This window comes from Lipophrys pholis (genome assembly GCF_963383615.2).
Source record: "Lipophrys pholis genome assembly, chromosome: 16".
Lineage (NCBI taxonomy): Eukaryota > Metazoa > Chordata > Actinopteri > Blenniiformes > Blenniidae > Lipophrys > Lipophrys pholis.
The window spans coordinates 15,295,199-15,313,454 of NC_137634.1; the positions used below are offsets into that span (position 1 = coordinate 15,295,199).

An 18,256-nucleotide genomic window follows, 5' to 3' on the forward strand; every position below is an offset into this window, starting at 1 on the left:
GATGAATGTGCTTTTTGAAATGTGCAATGTTTTATACCACTTTTTGATGTAAAGAAAAAATAAATCTTAGAGCACTTTCGTATTTGCATGCAGATTTGTGCCACATCGAATCTTCCAAGAGCATATCATGCTTAAAGCTGGTAATGTGCTTGTCTTCAGAATGTTTTTCTGATCCCCGCATTTTATTTTCTGATAGCTTGAAATTAAAACTTTTACCACTTGAGCTGCATTAAAGGTTTACATTTAAAATGTATTTCATTGTTATTGTTATTTGTGGGGACATTTTCATGGGCATGATATTTCCATCCATCCATCCATCCATCCATCAGTAATTTTTTAAACTGCCGTAGGCGTTTTTATAATGCAAATTAGATAATATGCAGCGTTATTGTTATGTTTTGGTCTCTGTTACTTATGGACTCTTTCTAAATAAGAATGTAATAGTGTCAAATCACTGTGCGATAATTAAAGTGAGAAACAGGGTTTCTGGGGCACTCTTTATTAAACAAGTAATACAATTTCCCCTGCCATAAAATGTGGACAAGCGCTGGTCTGTGAAAATAATATTCACATGACACTGAGCAAAAGTTTATTCATAGTCAGACAATAATAGAGTTTGATGAGCTCAGAGAGAAACCGAGGCCTCAATGGACCAGCGTATTGTTGGTCATCAGTACTCCAACGTGCAGCCTGAAAGGGTGTTTGAATCCACAAGACACATCACACTTTGTCAGCAAAGATACCGAGTTGCATAGATGTAAACAATGTATTTCAAGGTGATACACAACAACCATTTCTGTAGAATTGCTTTGGCAGCATCATGGCCTGTGACTACCTGCATAAAACATTAAAGCTTTTGCCCTGCAAAACAAATATAGTCAACAATGTGTAAATATGTAAATCATGTATTCAGTGCAAATAAAGGTGTGGGCTGTTCTAAACAAAGAGCCCATTGGCTTTTTTGCATCGGCCTGCTTTTCTGAATGCATCAGAATTTCTCGACCCACCTGAGAGTTGGGGAAGGTAATACAAAGCATATGATACGCTGTAGCAAGCAGGTGTACTGGCCGGATCCTTATTGTTTTGGCAAAGGTGGAAATTATGAGTGAGCCAATGGAGTCCGGCTCCTTCTTTTATGGAAAGAAATTAAATCATCCATCCAAATAATTGTTTTAAATGATACAATGTACTGAAAATACTTGCATTGAATAAACCAAATATTACATTTTGTTATATTAATGATAATTTAGTGTCGTGATTGCACTGAATAGAATTTACTTGAATAGGATTTACCCAAACTGGATGGATGGATGGATGGATGGATGGATGGATGGATGGATGGAAAATTAATGGATCATGTTGTTTTCATTGCATAAAGGCCTACATCCATCTGCCATATTTAGCTTTTCCAAAGCAACAAAGCTTTTTGCCTTATTAAGGGCATTCGGCATGATGAATAACTGTCGCACAAGCTGAAATCTCTGTAAAAAGGAGCAGAGAATAATATTATCTTGCATCTGATATTAGTTTGTTAAGCCTTGCTGTGAGAAGCTGAGAGGTTTTGAGATACTCTTCCCTCTACTGCACAATGAGAGGTTGAGCAAAATATTAGGAACACCTCCATACATGGTAATCTCTAAATAACCAGGCACAACACTATCAACATCTTCCAAACTTGAAATGTTGCACATGGGTATCAAACATATGCCCTGTGGAACACAATTGACCCTTTGACCCTGCAAAGTGTGACAATTACAAAGAAAACTTAAGATAAATTCTGTAGTTTTTGATAGAAGATAACAAAAGGATGAGGATTTCTGATCTTTCTATAGAATCAGACCGCCAAAATATGTAGAATGTTGAGTCAGTCGTTGCATTTTTAGCTGCAACAAAATCGAAAGAGATAAATATGTGTCAATACTTACTTTGAAAATGTTTGATGCTTTGTGTGTGTTCCCTAAACGTTTTGACACGTAGAACAGTAGCCATATAGAGCAACAAATGAATCCTGATAAGCACATGGTTGTCTGATGGCAGTCAGGGTGTGAAAGTATGTCTGCGTCTAATTAACTACTAGCACAGTTTATAGATAGTAGATCGTAAAAATGTAAACTCATGCACAAGCGTGCGCACTTCTCGTTCCTCTCCAGGCGGGGTCACGACGTCTCAGGGTCAGCCCCTGAAAGAGCGCACACTCCCTCCGCAGGGAGGGCGGCACCTAAACCCGACCAGAGGCGCACACACACACACACACACACACACACACAACGGACCAGGACGCGGAGTGTCAAACGCACACACACGTACACACACCGAGTCAAAGTCACTGAGAAACACCTCGATCCCACAGGTGAGATGACCAATCACTCATCTCACTCCAACGGCATGCAGAGTCTCCGGAAGGAGCACCTGTACAAGGTGCTGGTGATCGGGGACCTGGGTGTTGGGAAGACCGCCGTCATCAGGCGCTACGTCCATCAGACCTACTCCAACAACTACCGGGCCACCATCGGAGTGGACTTCGCCCTCAAAGTGCTGAACTGGGACTCCGAGACTGTCCGGCTCCAGCTGTGGGACATTGCAGGTGGGACAGTGGAGAATAAGTACTTTATTGTGTCTGATTTAGTTTCAAGTTGTGCGTAATGGCTTCAAATTGTGGTTTGCGACTTACATTGGTGCTATTCTTCCTTTTAAACAAACAAAAAGTGAAAACAGTGAAGCAATGCTGCCCTAGAAAAAATTAAATAAAAATCACGTGTTTGTCTTGAAACTGACAGTGAAGCATGACTGTTGTAAAATTATTCAACAGCAAGTTAAAGATGCAGCGTCACTGGAGACAGCTGGTCTCTGTTGTCTCTATCTCTATCTCTTATCCAAACACGAGCAAAGAGGAGACCAGAGCACTGTTATTTAGTCATTCACTCAAGGTATGATGTTGGATCATGTGATTAGGCCCATGTGAGGGACATTTAAAGGCCAGTCACAGGAGTGGCATTGTGGAGTAAATAAAAGGCAGCATCCTTACTCTCTCTCTCTCTCACACACACACACACACACACACACACACACACACACACACACACACACACACACACACACACACACACACACACACACACACACACACACACACACACACACACACACACACACAACCACAAGCTTGAGGTGGTTAATTCTGACCCTTCAAATGAAATTACGTCTGTATGATTGACTCCTGCTCACCTGCTTGAGGACCAGAGGAAATGCAGGGCTCTCGTCAGTTGGCAGGAGATTTTTTTTCTGTTTTTGTTTTAAACTTGACGCATTATACTGTGCACTTATGCAAGGATTTAAAATTGCACCAGGCACTTATCGAATGACACTCTGCCAAGTGATGTGTGACTCGTCTGTCTCAGAGTGCTGCCGCAGCACTGCCGAGGAGGGTTCCTTAAGAGAGATAAAAATCACTCATACAGTCTTTTTGCACAGAAAAGAGGAAGCTGTCAATCCTATGTGCAGTCGAATTTTCCATTTCCTTGTCCTCGGCGGCACTTTGTCCTTGTCAGAGCACCTCTTCAAGGCAAAAAGTGACATGTCAGTCATTAATATTTATGAGAAACGTAAACTTCTCAGCAAAGAGGAGATGTTGAGCACATACTTACTGCCTCACGTTTGTACGAAAACATACTAACATCAAACTGAGGGACACATAGCCTGAGGAAAAGTGTTGACAGATAACCTGTAACAGGATTACCTTCTCCTCAAATACCTAATTTCCATTCCCTGAAAAATACACAGGTAGTTATGATCTCACGTACCTGCATGCAGGCATTTCTCCCGGTTCCAGTCATATCCATCAGTTCTTGGACAGCAAAGCAATTTTCTGTCATTTTCCACCCAACTGTCACCAAAGCCATATGATGAATATGAAAATTACAATGATTGTTGCAATACTTAGTCCCTCTATTTTGTCTCTATCAGAGCTAATCGGAATAAATTAACATAAATATCGTAATTTTTCTTCATGGATGCCAGCCACTTGTTTTCAATGTCTGCCTGAAATCTGCAGTAACTGAATATTGCCAAATGCTCGGTTTCTTACATGGAGATGCTTTGCCAAGGCTTTACTGCAGAAACGGTCAGTCACTGCTTGTTTTCTGGACACTTCAGTTTTGTCTTCATCAAGTAAGAAGCTTGACGTCAGGTGACTGACTTGGCGAATTAAATTCACTTTTTCTTTAGAAGATTTCAAGATCACGTCATGAGTTTTTGGTTCATTATTTACTGGTGCCTGCCTCATAAAAGCTCCTAAGTGTTACCTGTGTTTTGTGTCATTAGATGAACTCATTAGATGAATTGCAGTGGTCTGCTGTGTTGCTGCAACACGATGGAATCTGCTGTTTCTTGGGGAATGCAGGCACCGCTAACTGTCAGCAGCATGCCTTGTTTTCCTGCAAAAATGCAAGAAAACAATAAGAACCTGTTCGCAAAGTGAAGCCTGGACACAATGATGCTGCCACACAAATGAATGAATCTCACTTTGTCTGCTGTGTGTGTGTGTGTGTGTGTATGTGTGTGTGTGTTGGTTCACCACAGGTCAGGAACGTTTTGGGAACATGACCCGGGTGTACTATCGTGAAGCCATGGGGGCCTTTATTGTGTTCGACGTGACACGACCGACGACCTTTGAGGCCGTCATTAAGTGGAAAGAGGACCTGGATTCTAAACTAATTCTGACTAATGGACAGAGCATTGCCACCGTGCTGCTGGCTAACAAGTGTGACCAGGGCAGGGAGCTGACCAGCAATGGCATCAAGATGGACCAGTTCTGCAAGGACCATGGCTTTGTGGGTTGGTTCGAGACTTCTGCGAAGGTGAGACCAGTACTTCCCTGAATTACTCGTGGTTTGAGTCATTTGTGGCGCATGAGGTACATGATGGCCACCAGTAATGTAATAATAACCAAGATCACCAATATTTGACAATAGTGTAATAATTTTGGCCATTTTAAGTAAAACCAACAATGTAATAACTCACCACCAATTTAATAAAATAGAAAAAAAACAACTAATTTACAAGCATAATTAAGAGAAAGTTCCGGTAGGTATGCTCAGTGAATGGATATGACGACTCTGACATCTATTTTTGATAAGAAAACTGCACTGAAACTGAAATGAAATATTTTTATGACTTTTATAATGGAATAACCAGAAAATTATAGACTAACTTGTGAAATGATTGTCAAAATGTTATTACACTATTGTATAGTTATTACATTATTAACTATGAAAACATTGGTTGCAACGAGGTGAAATTAAGTTGTTTGCGAGAGCGTTTTCTCATATCCGGGTGACGGGGGGAGACTGAACATATGTAACTTAAGAAGACAGACTATAACCATATTTTAGACTGGAACTGAGAAGCAGCTCACCTGGCTGTGCCACTAAACCTGGCTCTGGTACACAAGCTACTTGCAACTCGAATGTGAGTTCTTGTTTATTCTCGTTAACCATCTTGTTGTTGAAACTAAGTGTTAATACAGCTTCAGTATCGTCTGGGATGAATGAGCCAAAATTGTAGGCTGTTGCAGCGATGGGTCGGCACACCCCGGGAGAGATCTCCTCCCTCTTCAGGTCGCTTCAGTCAGCAGTAAACATCCCCTCAGAGCCAACCGGAATTTCATATGCTCATGGAAGATGGCTCCACAAGACGAATTTACAAAGCTGGGTCAGAACAAGTTATTAAAGTGATTATGAACTGCCCGTTGCTAAGAAACTCCTATTTTGCAGTGAGTTTTACTCCACATTAAATGTAAAAAAAAAAAAAAAAAACACTTTTGAACTGTGCTGGTTTAAATTCTGTCCATGAGCAGATTTAAAGTTATATAATCACTGGCCCTGTAACATCTTATATTTTGCATGCGCCTAACCTAATGGGTCACGGAAGCTTTATCAAACTCCTGAAGATTAGGATGATAAAACTCAGCATGTGAATACTATAGAAATGAGGATTTGTAATGGTTTTATTTGTCATCTACCACAAATAACCAAAGAATAAATGAAATATTTTCCTTGCATTACATTGTGTTTATGCCAAATCTATCTATCTATGTACCTCTGTGATGTGTACAAGCTTGGATTGCACATTCAGAACAGTATTTACACATAGCCTTAAATTCTGCTAATGCTGCCTTCATTTACACATCTTGTAATGACACGAATGTGCTGGAGCAGCGTGAGTGAGCTCTCCTCTTGTGGCATCAAGACTCAACATTCTGAAAGGTCAAAGTTTATGAAGCGCTGGTTCAGGCACAAGTGTCGAAGGGAGACTAAACAAAACGAGATCTACTTGTTCATCTTTGCTGGCAATTGTAAGCCAAAACGTCCTGGAAATTGGTAAAAAAAACAAAACCAATAATAATAACTTCATCCTATAAACCATATATGGTATAACTACACTTTGTCTTCTTCCTTTAGGACAATCTCAACATCAGTGAAGCTGCCAACTTCTTGGTCAAGCACATCATGGCCACAGAAAATGACATCCTGAAAAGCGTGGTTCCAGACACCATCTCACCGCAGCTCGACTCCAACAGGCCGATGAGCTGCTCTGGCTGCCTCAAGTAATTCGACTATGGGGGTGTTGGCCGAAGTGAAAATAATGAATTCACAGCAGGAAAACGAAAGACAATTTCACCACATATCGAAGGTTTGAAGGAAGTCAAACGTGGCACTGTTTGGTTTCTTTTGTCTCAAGTCTGATGTGTTTGATTGGTTGTGCCACTGTGGAGAGGAAGAAACATTTCGAACTGAAGCCACGCCGCCTCAAAGAGCTGCACTTTTATGTAACAGTACAATGGAGGGTGGGGATTTACGATACTGTGAGTGTTCAGATTTTGCCTTACAAAACTATTTTCCAGATACCTGTACTATAGTTCTCTATGCTGCTTAGCATTATTTGGTAAATGGGCGTACAAGCATTTTGAACATAAAAGTGGTCAGTCTTAAAGTTTGTAACATGACTTAATATTCCCAAACACACTCCAAACTGTACAGACCAGCAGGCTTTATTTAAGGTTTTTCTGCACAGGCCAAAAGAAGCAGTATTGATCGCATATATTAAATCCCAGCTTGTGAAATTATGTGAATTTTGCACATACATTGTTTTCATTTATTTTTTTTTTTTTATGATTTAAATTATTTTCAGTATGCGCGTCTGAGTGTGAAGTTGGATGTTAGTTGATGTTAAATAGGTTGAAATTCACAATACAACTGACTATTTTGTTCAGCAGTTTGAGAAGCAACGTATTTATGTGCTTGGGGAAGCGGCTACGAAGAAAAATAGAGTTGAGCACTTAGACAAACATCATGGAGTTTGCCTAGTGTTAATAATGTTTAATGGCCAGTGGGCAGGTCTTTCTGAGCAGTTCATGTTTCGGTGAACAGAGGAGACATGTCACAGACGTCTGTTCCTTGAAAGGAGGAGAAGTTGTTCTGTTTGAACTTCAGTTTGATTACTATACAGCGACAATATTTTACTCAATTAGATCACTGCCCTTATTCTGATGAGTATTGCATGTTTTGCTTTCCTCTGTGCCGACTGTCTGGTTGCATACTGGACACACTCATTTGTCAAAACCTAAGCCTCGGTATCCATGGTAACAAGAGTCTTTTTTTATATGGTTATCCTCTAACATCTATGTGAAGCTTTGTCTCACTGTGCCATGCAGACAGACACCGCCGCATATCCACATATAGACCGATTTCTCCTCTCTCCCCATTCCTTTTTTGCCTCATCTTTCATCTCTTCATCTGCTTTGTCATCTGTTCTGATTTCACTCTGTTTTCTCTCAGTAAAACTGTTTCCACTGCTTATTCTCATATTTAACCTACCTCTCTCCGTTCGCTTTATTTTTCTCCCTGATTTCTATATACCATGCACAGTATGTTATGTAAACCTGCACCTGCTCCACAATGTAGATCGAATACTTTAATATATATCGTTTAATGGTCTGTAATTTATTTGTACTATTTGTCTGGGAGGCAGTCGTATTAGCAGAGTAAAGTCAAACTTTGCTATTTTCTTAAAGTGGTTCAGGGCAAACAAAATCAAAATGTGTTCAAATAGTGTGTGTTCCGTTGCAAATGTATGCAAATGTACAGCGGATGTACTTGTGGCATGTGTCACATTGTTTCCTCCGAGCTGCTTTGTGTTTTTGGATCCTCATACCAAAAAGTCATGTGCTAATGTGCGAGTTCTCGTCGTTCATTTGTGACCTGGATGTTACCGATTGAAACAATGCTCCCTCCTCAAGGCAATTTCATGGTGATATTTTGGCTCGTAACGAGGGCGTCAGCAGGGTGTCACACTATACACTTCTGAGCTGAATATGAATACACTTGTATTCAGTAAGATAACAATAATTGGAAATGATGTGAAGTATTTAATAAGCGTAGTGATACAACACAACCCTGTTATCAGCTGATTATGCCGCTCCTGGATTGTCCTTACTTTCTTTAAAGTAGATAAAAAGGTTTGCTGTCTTCATTTGTAGCATTTGGTTACTGTTTTTGTACTCTACTAATGTATTGTGACTGTGACCTCGACAGGCTCTACAATGTAGATTTTAATTCTCAAACTACTTTGATATTTTCCTTTAGGTGTGTATATTTCAAGGTAGTTTTTTTTCCGTTTTTTTTATCTTTTGGACAATGTCCCACCCTTTTTAACTTTCTTGTAACATCCTCTGCCAAAATTGAATTCAGCATTTTTCCCCTCACTGTGAAATATGACGGGAGAACTCGGACCTCATGTAAACTCAATTCACTTCCTGAAGTGTTCATGCATGTATGTCTAATGGCTCATGTTACATTGTTTCCTCTGGCCTTATGCAACGGTGTCATGTGAGAATGGGTGTTGTCAATAATTTACAGTAATTACATGACGATGTTATAGAGTGAAACAGGACAGTTTCTTGATGTCTTTTTTTTTTCGTAATGAGGGTGTCAGCATGTTTCCACAATACAGATTTTTTAACCGATTATGAACACATTCATTCAGGAACTGATGAATACACCAAATCTTTGTAGAATATGTCTCACAGGAGATCAAACAGTGCCTAACTGCATGCTGCCAACTGATTATACCACTTATGTATTGTACTTTATTTATTTTTAGTCAAATAAATTAACAATTTTCACACATATATCCTGTGTTTGGTGTTTTTGTTCTAATTTATGTGTGGCTCTGAGGATATTTACACAATTAGACCTTTTATCTGGTATCAGACAATTTTTCTTGTACATGATCACCGCGGTAATTCAGTGGAGCTTCACAAATCACTGTAACAGTCAATAAATCCGCTTCCAAGTTTTATTAGTTTACAGCAAGGAGTGTGTGCGGGTACATGTGTGCGTGTACAGTAGACTCAGGTTCTCATCCAGGCAGCACATGACTGTGTGGATTATTTTCTGCTTAAGGGATTACATTTAGTCGTCTCTTTTTGCTGAGGTAAAAACATGACATATCAGTACCCGCAGAATTGTATCAAGCAGTATCTGAGTGACTGACACTAGTTCAACAGATGATTAAAATGACAAACTAACTACAAACTTTAGGAATGTTGGTCATATTATGACGTTGTAAATGACAGTTTGGGGATTTCAGTGACATTTCTGAAGATTTATGTTCAAATAAAGGAGTAAAATTGAACTATGTAATTTTGGATTAATGTCTTGAAACAAATTGCAAAGATTTTGGTGTATTAGCTCATTTTGTAATGACTGCAACTGGCACAGATTTAACTATTCATTACTGGGATTATGAGCTCAAGATACCGTCCTCTCGCTAGTTCTCAGTCTCTGCCAGGGAACCACCTACAGAAAATACTCACATCTTCTGAGAGAGAGAGAGAGAGAGAGAGAGAGAGAGAGAGAGAGAGAGAGAGAGAGAGAGAGAGAGAGAGAGAGAGAGAGAGAGAGAGAGAGAGAGAGAGAGAGAGAGAGAGAGAAGGCAGTTGGTAGGAGAAGAACATGTGCAGGAGGAGATGCAACACTTTAAATCTAACAGCAACAAAAGGTTACCAACAACTCATCTCGAGTGCGTGCAGGTAAACACAGACAGACAGATTAAGAGGGTCACCCCAACTGTCAGAGAAAGGCAGAATTCACACAGCTTGTAAGTGATAACTGTCTATTAGACCAGAAATCATTGGGCCTGCTTGGTCACACAGATCACAGACCGGAGTCATGTGGCAAGTTGCAAATCAGGTATTAAGGTAATGAAAGTGACTGGGTCTGATGCCTCATTGATATCGCTACTAGAAATTGTTCATGTGGAGCCATCTGTTGTCACATTAGTCACACTGCAAGCGTTATATTCACTCAACGGTAACCTAAAATTCATGAGCAAATTAAAGATGCAGTGTGAAAACAATTCATTTTAATGAAGGATGGGTTTGTAATAATTAACTCATTTGTATTGAGGGATAATAGGAGCTCCTATGGCTTAATAAGGTGTCATATTAAGAGAAATGGCTCTCGTGGTCTTCACTTTACATTGCTAATTGCTCCCAAAAAAATGGAGGAAAAAAAATACATTGGTCCAGACACAAATCTTAAAGTGATGTGCAACCATTCGCGAATGACAGGATTTCGAAGAACTTAATCACTTCGTGTGAACACAGACACAAGCTTTCCCAGACAAAAAGTCTCCTCCAGCAAGGTGATTTTCTCATCTTTAAGCCTTCACCCGTCACTGACTCACAGTTCCCACCAAATCCATTAACTGAGGTTGACCTCTTTGACCTTTTTGCCTCAAGAATCTTCCTTTTATTCTCTCAAATTGAAAAGAGACACAAATAGTTGGTGAGATTGATTAAAGTGACAACATAAGTAAAGTGTTGAAATGGTCTGGCGTGCATTATGCTACATTTGTTCACATAAAAGAAATTAAAGGCTTGAGATAACTAATCTCCTCTCTTAATTAAAGCAACCTTGGGATAGAGCGAGACAGGAGCGATGCAGAGTGAAACTGAAGAGAAACTCAAAGGGAAATTTGAAAGTAACACAGGTGAGAGTTAGTGGGAGAGAATGACAATGATCCGGGAGGCTGAAACATGAAAGATGAAGTATTAAATCATTAATATATCTGTCCAGGTTGAAAGATGAGTCCTCTGAAGAAGTTACCGGTCTCACTGAACACTGACACATTTTACATATCATTACCATACACTAATGGTTTTTCAATGTCTGCTTTGCACTGGCAATATCTTGATGATCACAGCAAACTTTTATTCTTTTTTTTTTAGCGGTCATGGTTGGTTGTTTGGTATTCATTATTCAGTGATTAACTGCCACAGATGGCCAGAAAATGCACAAAAAGTTTGGATGAATGAAAAAAATATATACGGTAACTGTGGAAATAATTCAATATAAAAGAACATTGTAGAGGAGCTACTAGTGCTGTAAACTGCAACAAACACATCCCAAGCATGTGCATAGGCTGCCACCAGAGGGCGATACGTGTCAGGGTAAACATGTAATACTTTTTGCCATACTATTGATGAAAAACAACGTTCTATCACAAATGTACAGTGAGTCTACTCAGCAGCTCATAACTTAATCAGCATTTAATGATTCATTTATTGTCATATCTTTACACAATTCTAGACAATCCGAACACAGTGTCCGTGGGGAAAAAAGATCATATAAATACAGAAAAATATACCACAGGAAACGTTGATTTGGTGGAATTCAGAAGAAACCTGAGTTTCAAATATTTACAGTAAGCAGATTATATTTTAAAGGAATAAGAATAATAGTGCAGTAAGTACAATAGTGAATGGAGTGCTCAATATAAACAGACATACGTGTCCTGATTCAAGTATTAAAAACAGACATTATAGTCATAAATCTGCTTATAATGTATCAATAAATTATTGATAGATTGTTAATTTGACCCTTGACTGTTATTCAGATAAAGGTGCTAAAGATTGTGGGAGGCACACAACAGTTAACCTCATAAAAGCAGTAAAATCGCTGGTAGAATGAAGGGGAAAAACAGGTGAAAGGTTGTGTCAATAGAGTTCAATCCGGGGTATGAAGCAGCTTCACTTCCTAAAACAAGCTCTGTAAATGTATGGCGAGAGAAAAGTTTTGCTAAAGTGCAGTTTCTTTGGATAAAACTTTGACTATATAAAAAAAATGAAGAAAAAAAAAAAAGACCTGAAGTCTGCTTCAGTGAGTCAAAGCAAAGCTCTGAGAGGTATGTTCAACTTAAAAGAGCTGTGTCACTGTGGTCAGCGTCAAGAGACCACAATGACAGCCAGACGAAAAAAAAAAAAAAAAAAAAAGATCCAGTCTGTTAAGCCCGTGTCAAGGCTTTTTGTTGAGCTTTGTGTGGTTTTGCTGCAGCACTCTTTGGGTATGGTGTCAATTTGTGGACGCACACTAGTTTGTGGCACTTTGTGAGAGAGGGCTACACTGTCGGTACAAAGTAGCAGCTCTTGTAAACACCAAATACCTATATTAGAGAAAACTGGCAATAAATATAATGAATGGTGAACTTGTTACATGTGTGCTCAATTGGTGGTCATCCTGAGTTAATTAAACAGTGAAAATGTGAAGTAGATGAAGACAGTTCTCCTTTTAATCACTCTGCTTGTGCTGGTTTTGTTGAGTTTTTTTTCTATAAACAAACTGTAAACTATTTTCGTCCATTTGGACTGCTGGAGACTGCAGGAATAACAAATATTTAAATAAACATTTTTGATAACATCTAAATTAGGCTCTTACTGTATGTCCATAAAGCCTCATCACTGTGAATATTATAAAAGTATTATGATGAGATCACAAGTTTGCCACTGTCACTGAGGTGCAGTTTAATTATCAGGTTGACACCATAACCACCCTCAGACACCACAGAGGATTGTTGGTCATGTTACAGTGTTTGTGTGTGTGTGTGTGTGTGTGTGTGTGTGTGTGTGTGTGTGTGTGTGTGTGTCCTGGATGAGTATCAGAAGTCACTGTTCTCCCATGAATGTATCTGTGCTGGAACTGAACTGAGACTCCTCCGGTGCCAGCCCACGAGGCAGTCCATGCTGTGAGAGGAGTGTGTCTATGTGGGGAAAGAAAGAGGAGAGAGGGCAGTCTGGGGAGGTGTATTTGGCCAACACCTGTAGTTGCTCTGGCAGTAGATTTGCTTCATTGCAGACCCTCTGGCATAAAGCTGAAACGCTGTGACATGCCTTCACCTTCAGCTGGCTCAGCCGGCTCTTCTCCATCATCAGTTTTTCTCTCTCGGTCTTCTGTCACAAACACATGCAAAACAAGACAATTCATTCAGAACAACTCCAGCCGAGACACCCTGAAGTTTAATAACTGAAAGAAGTGAAGCGCTTACGAGCTTGTTGATTTCGCACTGCAGATTATAAATGCAGTCCAGTTTTCTCTTGCGGCAGCGCTGAGCTGCCAAGCGGTTTTTGCTGCGACGTCTCATGTCGTGGACAAAGTCGAGTTGTTCTCGTGTGAAGACCTGTTGCTTCAACAGCTGCTGGAAGTCATTTCGGTTCAGATTCACAACCCAGTCCACAGAGAATGGTAGTTGCACCTGAGGAGACCCCATCAAGAAACCGGTGTTAAATACATCTATGAATGAAAGGATACCGCTCATGACCATTTATCTATATGGAACAATACATTTTTGACAATAGAGACAATGCATTTGAATGATTTATTACATAATATAAAGTCAATGTGTTCAGAAACCCTGCAAATTCCTGCAGTCCCTGCTGAAGGTGTGAAAAGTTTTGATTACATAAGAAGTATCTGACTGTCAGCAGCTGAACCTATAACTGAAACGTATTTCAGAATTACAATCCCAAAAGAGTCACTGCTGATCTGTTTGTGATGGAAATCAAGCGAACAGGATCAAAGCAGCTTGTAAGTTCAAAGAGTAAAAACCTTTCTGATTTGTTAATTGTTAACTCTGAATGCCTGCTGCTGCTAATGTGTGACATGAGATGTGAGGTGACCAGTTCAGGCAAACTGTGTCAATTTGGGTTTTTTTTCTATTTCAACAGCAAAGTGAAGAATTTTTTTAATTCTAATAATGACCTTAACGGCACATCTTCAACACTATTTCTGCTTTTGATCAAGTCAGTCTGGACAGAAGCGTGTGAAAAGCATCACTAGCTCTGGTGAATGAGCAATTGGGTGTTTTTTTTTTCTTTTAAGTGGACTATGACCCAATAAGTAAGCCATATAAGTACAATCACACGTGTGCGAACACACATTATCTCTACATGGTGAATGATTGACAGGATAGCAGACCTGCTTTCCATTAATGAGTGCAAACACTGAGATGCACAGGATACTGTATATAAAGGTCGTGTCACGATTAAATATTGAGAAGTAAATTACAAGACTTTTTTTTTTTTATGACACTTCATGACGTAAGGTATATTCAAACTGCATGGACATCACAGCTGAAAGACAGCAGGACAGATAAAGATAAAAATCAGAGCAGAGTTCAGCCGACGTGCTCCTTTTTCATTGCTCACCTGTCTGGCTCTCTCTTGTGTGTAGGACTCACTGTCCCCTTCTGTTTCTGTCTCCGAGTCTCCATCCTCCCCTGAGTTTAGGGATGACACGCCTGACTGAGAAGCCCCCTCACATTCAGGCAGCCCCGCTCCTTTCCATAAACATTTCTGTTGGTGCAGATCCTGGAACATGGGGCAGCTGCTTGACGCTGGGCTGAAGCTATTGTGGAGTTTCAGCCACTCTAATGATGTACTCTGGCCACATCCACTCCCTTTGTCAGAACTGTCTGGACGAAGGTCCTGAAAGTTCAGCTGAGACGAGCACGCATCTGGTCCCAGTGACATCAGTGTCTGCGGCACTTCCCTCCCCACCATGTTTCTATCTCTCATACTATTCCCCGACAAGGCCAACTTCTCTACCCCTCTTGTTTGCTGGGTCTTATCTGCTGTTTTGTCTTCAGTTTCTACCTGTTCCTGTTCTTCTTCCTTTGGGTGAGAGGAAGCTGGCTCAGTCACACTGGGTTCACGGGTCTTCTCGCCTCTGACAAACCCCCCCTGTCCCAGTGACTTAGGCATTGCAAGACCCTCATTCAGGTTAAACAGGGAGCAACGGTTCAATATTAACCCTGCTGACCTCTCACCCTGCACCGCCTTTGGCTCTGATAAAAAAGCCTTTGCAGTAGTTGTGTCTGTGGAGCTGATTCCAGTGATAAGCTCCATCTCTTGCTCCATCTTTATAACGTCTGTCTCCATGTCCTCACAGTTCTTGTCTCCTCGTCTTGTTTCTTTCTTATCCAGATGAACTTTTTCCCTTCCAAAGGAAGTCTTTGTTTTTATGTCATGTGTGTCCCCCGCTCCTTGTTTGTGCTGTTTGCAGACAATTGTTGTTGAATTTTCAGGGAAATGAACTGCAGTTTCATTGTGAATCTTTTCACTGCTGAAACATGGTGAGACGGAAACGAGGCCTTCGTCGCTGATGGGCACCTCTGGAATAGTTAGGCTTTTTTCTGTGGTACAGTTTTCCTTCCCGCAAGCTATCTGGAACTTACGATACTTTGGACACTGCATAATGTGGTCGTTTGTCTCTTCAACTACAGGTGCATCAGTGCCAGTGCTTCTCTGACTTCCTGTTTTGTTGTTGAGTGATTTGTCACAGTCCCATGTTGTTTCCTGCTGAGCTGATGAGTCAGCAACTGGTTTGACTTCTTTTTCATCCAACAGTACTTCGTCACAGTCTGAGCCACAGCCTTCCTTTGACAATCGCCTCTTGCACTTCTTCTTACAACAGATCTTTCCCTGAAATGGAGCAGAGCTCTTGCTGCTGGAGAAGAACTTGGGGAGGACGAAATCAAAGCATCCATCATCAAGGTCTTGAAAACCAAGAATGGAAGCTGCATTTCGAATTTCTAAGACATTGTCTTTTCCGAAGAGGAGTTTGGACGTGTATGCAAAATTCAGCAAGGGTTCAAAGCCTTCAACTGTCACCTGTAAAAGAATAAAATGACATCAATGATTACTTGATTTCAGTGTTTCACAACTCTGGTCCCCAGAGACCCCCTGCTCTGCATGTTTTAGATGTCGTCTTGCTTCTATTCACTTGATTCAAATGAATGGATTGACATGGAGCCCTGCAGGAACTTAATTCATTGATCTGAATCAGGTGTTACGGAGCACGAAAACAGCAAAGAAGGCAGGGGGCCCTGAGGACCACAGTTTGTAACCCCTCAATGAAATTTAGCTTCATCAGGTTTGGTTGCTTCTGGTGGATTATGACATGCAAACCATTCTAATACTGGCTGTCCTAATGACAAATATTTTGGGATATAAAGCTCAAAACTGCTCTGGTAGATGGACCAATGACTTCTCAGGATTCTCATATGAACTTAAGCAATTACACAAATATACAACTAACATTTAAAACGTTGTACTGTACCAGAACATGCTTGACAGCAGTTGTTTTTACCTTAGTAAGTTTTAATGTGTGTCTCAACTTGGCAACTCAAGCGCAAAGCATTAAAAAAAACAACAACAATCTTGTTGATGAATTGGTCACTTTTATAGAGAGTCCTTGGTGTGTGGCAGCTGAGCTTGAGATAAACTACTTATTGGCACCATGAGGTGACGTCTCACCTCCTTCGGCAGAGTGATGACCGCTCCATGCTGCATGAAGGAGGAGAACCTCTGGGTGAAGTACTCGCTACAAGAAGCGAGTACGGAGCGGTGGGCCCTAAAACTCTGACCCTCCACCACCAACGTAACGTCACACAACACATCCCTGCGACGCTGCTCGTCCAGGCAGCGCAGCATATGGCAGGAATGCACTGTAGACTCAAATGTAAACACAGATGACCGGGGGGCAGACATGGTGGTCATCAGGGACATCTGTGTGTACGCACAGAGAGAGAGAGAGAGAGAGAGAGAGAGAGAGAGAGAGAGAGAGAGAGAGAGAGAGAGAGAGAGAGAGAGAGAGAGAGAGAGAGAGAGAAGAGAGAGAGAGAGAGATTTGTAATTTATCCATAAACAAAACTACAATACTTTAATAAACATACTTTAAAAGAGTAAGATAAATATGCCTACCTCATAAATATTTCTCTGTAGATCCAAGTTTCTTAGAGTGTGAAGTAAAGTCCTCGCTGCAGAGCACACTTGGTTATTTCTAAATGGAATGCCATCCAACCGGGCTGTGTTTCCCAGAAAGCCTGAGCTCCACTTGGTTACAAACTAAAAACTGAGCTTGACTCAGTCATATGGCCTGTGTGTGAGCATGTGCGAGGGAGGGAGACTGTGCGCGCGCGCGCGCGCGTGTGTGTGTGTGTGTGTGTGTGTGTGTGTGTGTGTGTGTGTGTGTGTGTGTGTGTGTGTGTGTGTGTGTGTGTGTGTGTGTGTGTGTTGCAACCACTCTGGGTGTAACAGAGCGGCGCTGACTCATGCACTCCTGCTGATAAAGGATGAGCAAGCAGTTTTTCCAGTCCATACCAATCCCACCCTTGGATTTGTCTGGTAACGTAGCTTCTCCCAAACAAAACTCTTGATAGATTTACCATTAATTCAGCAGAAACCTTGTAATATAAATAGGCTTTACAGGAACATTGTTTATTGGCTAGGTCTTCAGTATTGATTCGCTCATACTCATAAAACACATTTTTATTGGCTGTGTCTTCTGTACTCATTCTCTCATACCCATAAAACTGATTTCAGAGGTGAAGATTTGAGAAGCAAAGTGCAAAATCATATGACTGACCTGTGTCAAGCAGGAGAAGACTGATATCAATCTACAAGTCAAAATGTCCAAGTAGGTCCTTGTTGTCCCACATCTTGTTTTAAGCGGAAGCAAATATTTCTGTGAGCTCGCTGTGAGCTTTCTTTGTGTGTAACTGTGTTCGTGTGTGTCGGAGAGAGAGAGAGAGAGAGAGAGAGAGAGAGGCAATGCTGGCAAAATGCCATGACATTATTGGTTGTAAAAGTATAATTCCAGCTCATCAAAAGACGCATAACTTTCCAAACAATATTTTCAATTTGTTAGATTGAGAAGAATTTGCCTGTTTGGTAGCTAAGAAAAAAAAATAAAGATTTTTTTTTCAACAAAGTAAAATACAAAATTTGATTTAAAACCACACAATACAGAGAAGTTAAATATGATCTTCTTTACAAAGTGTCACATGATTTTGAGGAAGAGAGAAGCCAGCCAGAAAAAAAACTGACCAATCAGGTGACTGTTTCATAATTCCAGCATGA

General features: G+C 40.6%; 2 protein-coding genes across 4 annotated transcripts; one reads left to right on the plus strand and one right to left on the minus strand.

The window, feature by feature from the left end:
- Positions 1-2,254: 2,254 nt before the first annotated feature.
- On the plus strand, positions 2,255-9,186 carry rab38b (RAB38b, member of RAS oncogene family). The gene is made up of 3 exons (XM_080482500.1): positions 2,255-2,584; positions 4,579-4,856; positions 6,459-9,186. The coding sequence occupies exons 1-3, from the start codon at positions 2,356-2,358 to the stop codon at positions 6,606-6,608; spliced, it is 657 nt and encodes a 218-aa protein (XP_080338626.1). The 5' UTR covers positions 2,255-2,355; the 3' UTR covers positions 6,609-9,186.
- Positions 9,187-9,831: 645 nt separating this feature from the next.
- On the minus strand, positions 9,832-17,909 carry bach1b (BTB and CNC homology 1, basic leucine zipper transcription factor 1 b). 3 transcript variants are annotated; one of them, XM_080482632.1, is made up of 6 exons: positions 17,099-17,251; positions 16,652-16,903; positions 14,543-16,006; positions 13,384-13,590; positions 13,157-13,288; positions 9,832-9,879 (listed from the first exon to the last, which is right to left on the minus strand). In XM_080482632.1, the coding sequence occupies exons 2-6, from the start codon at positions 16,901-16,903 to the stop codon at positions 9,871-9,873; spliced, it is 2,064 nt and encodes a 687-aa protein (XP_080338758.1). In that variant the 5' UTR covers positions 17,099-17,251; the 3' UTR covers positions 9,832-9,870. The 3 variants fall into 3 exon arrangements, with proteins under 3 accessions (XP_080338758.1, XP_080338757.1, XP_080338756.1); XM_080482631.1 differs by lacking the exon at positions 9,832-9,879 and adding an exon at positions 17,763-17,909 and having other exon boundaries at positions 11,587-13,288; positions 17,099-17,154; XM_080482630.1 differs by lacking the exon at positions 9,832-9,879 and having other exon boundaries at positions 11,587-13,288.
- Between the last annotated feature and the right edge of the window lie 347 nt (positions 17,910-18,256).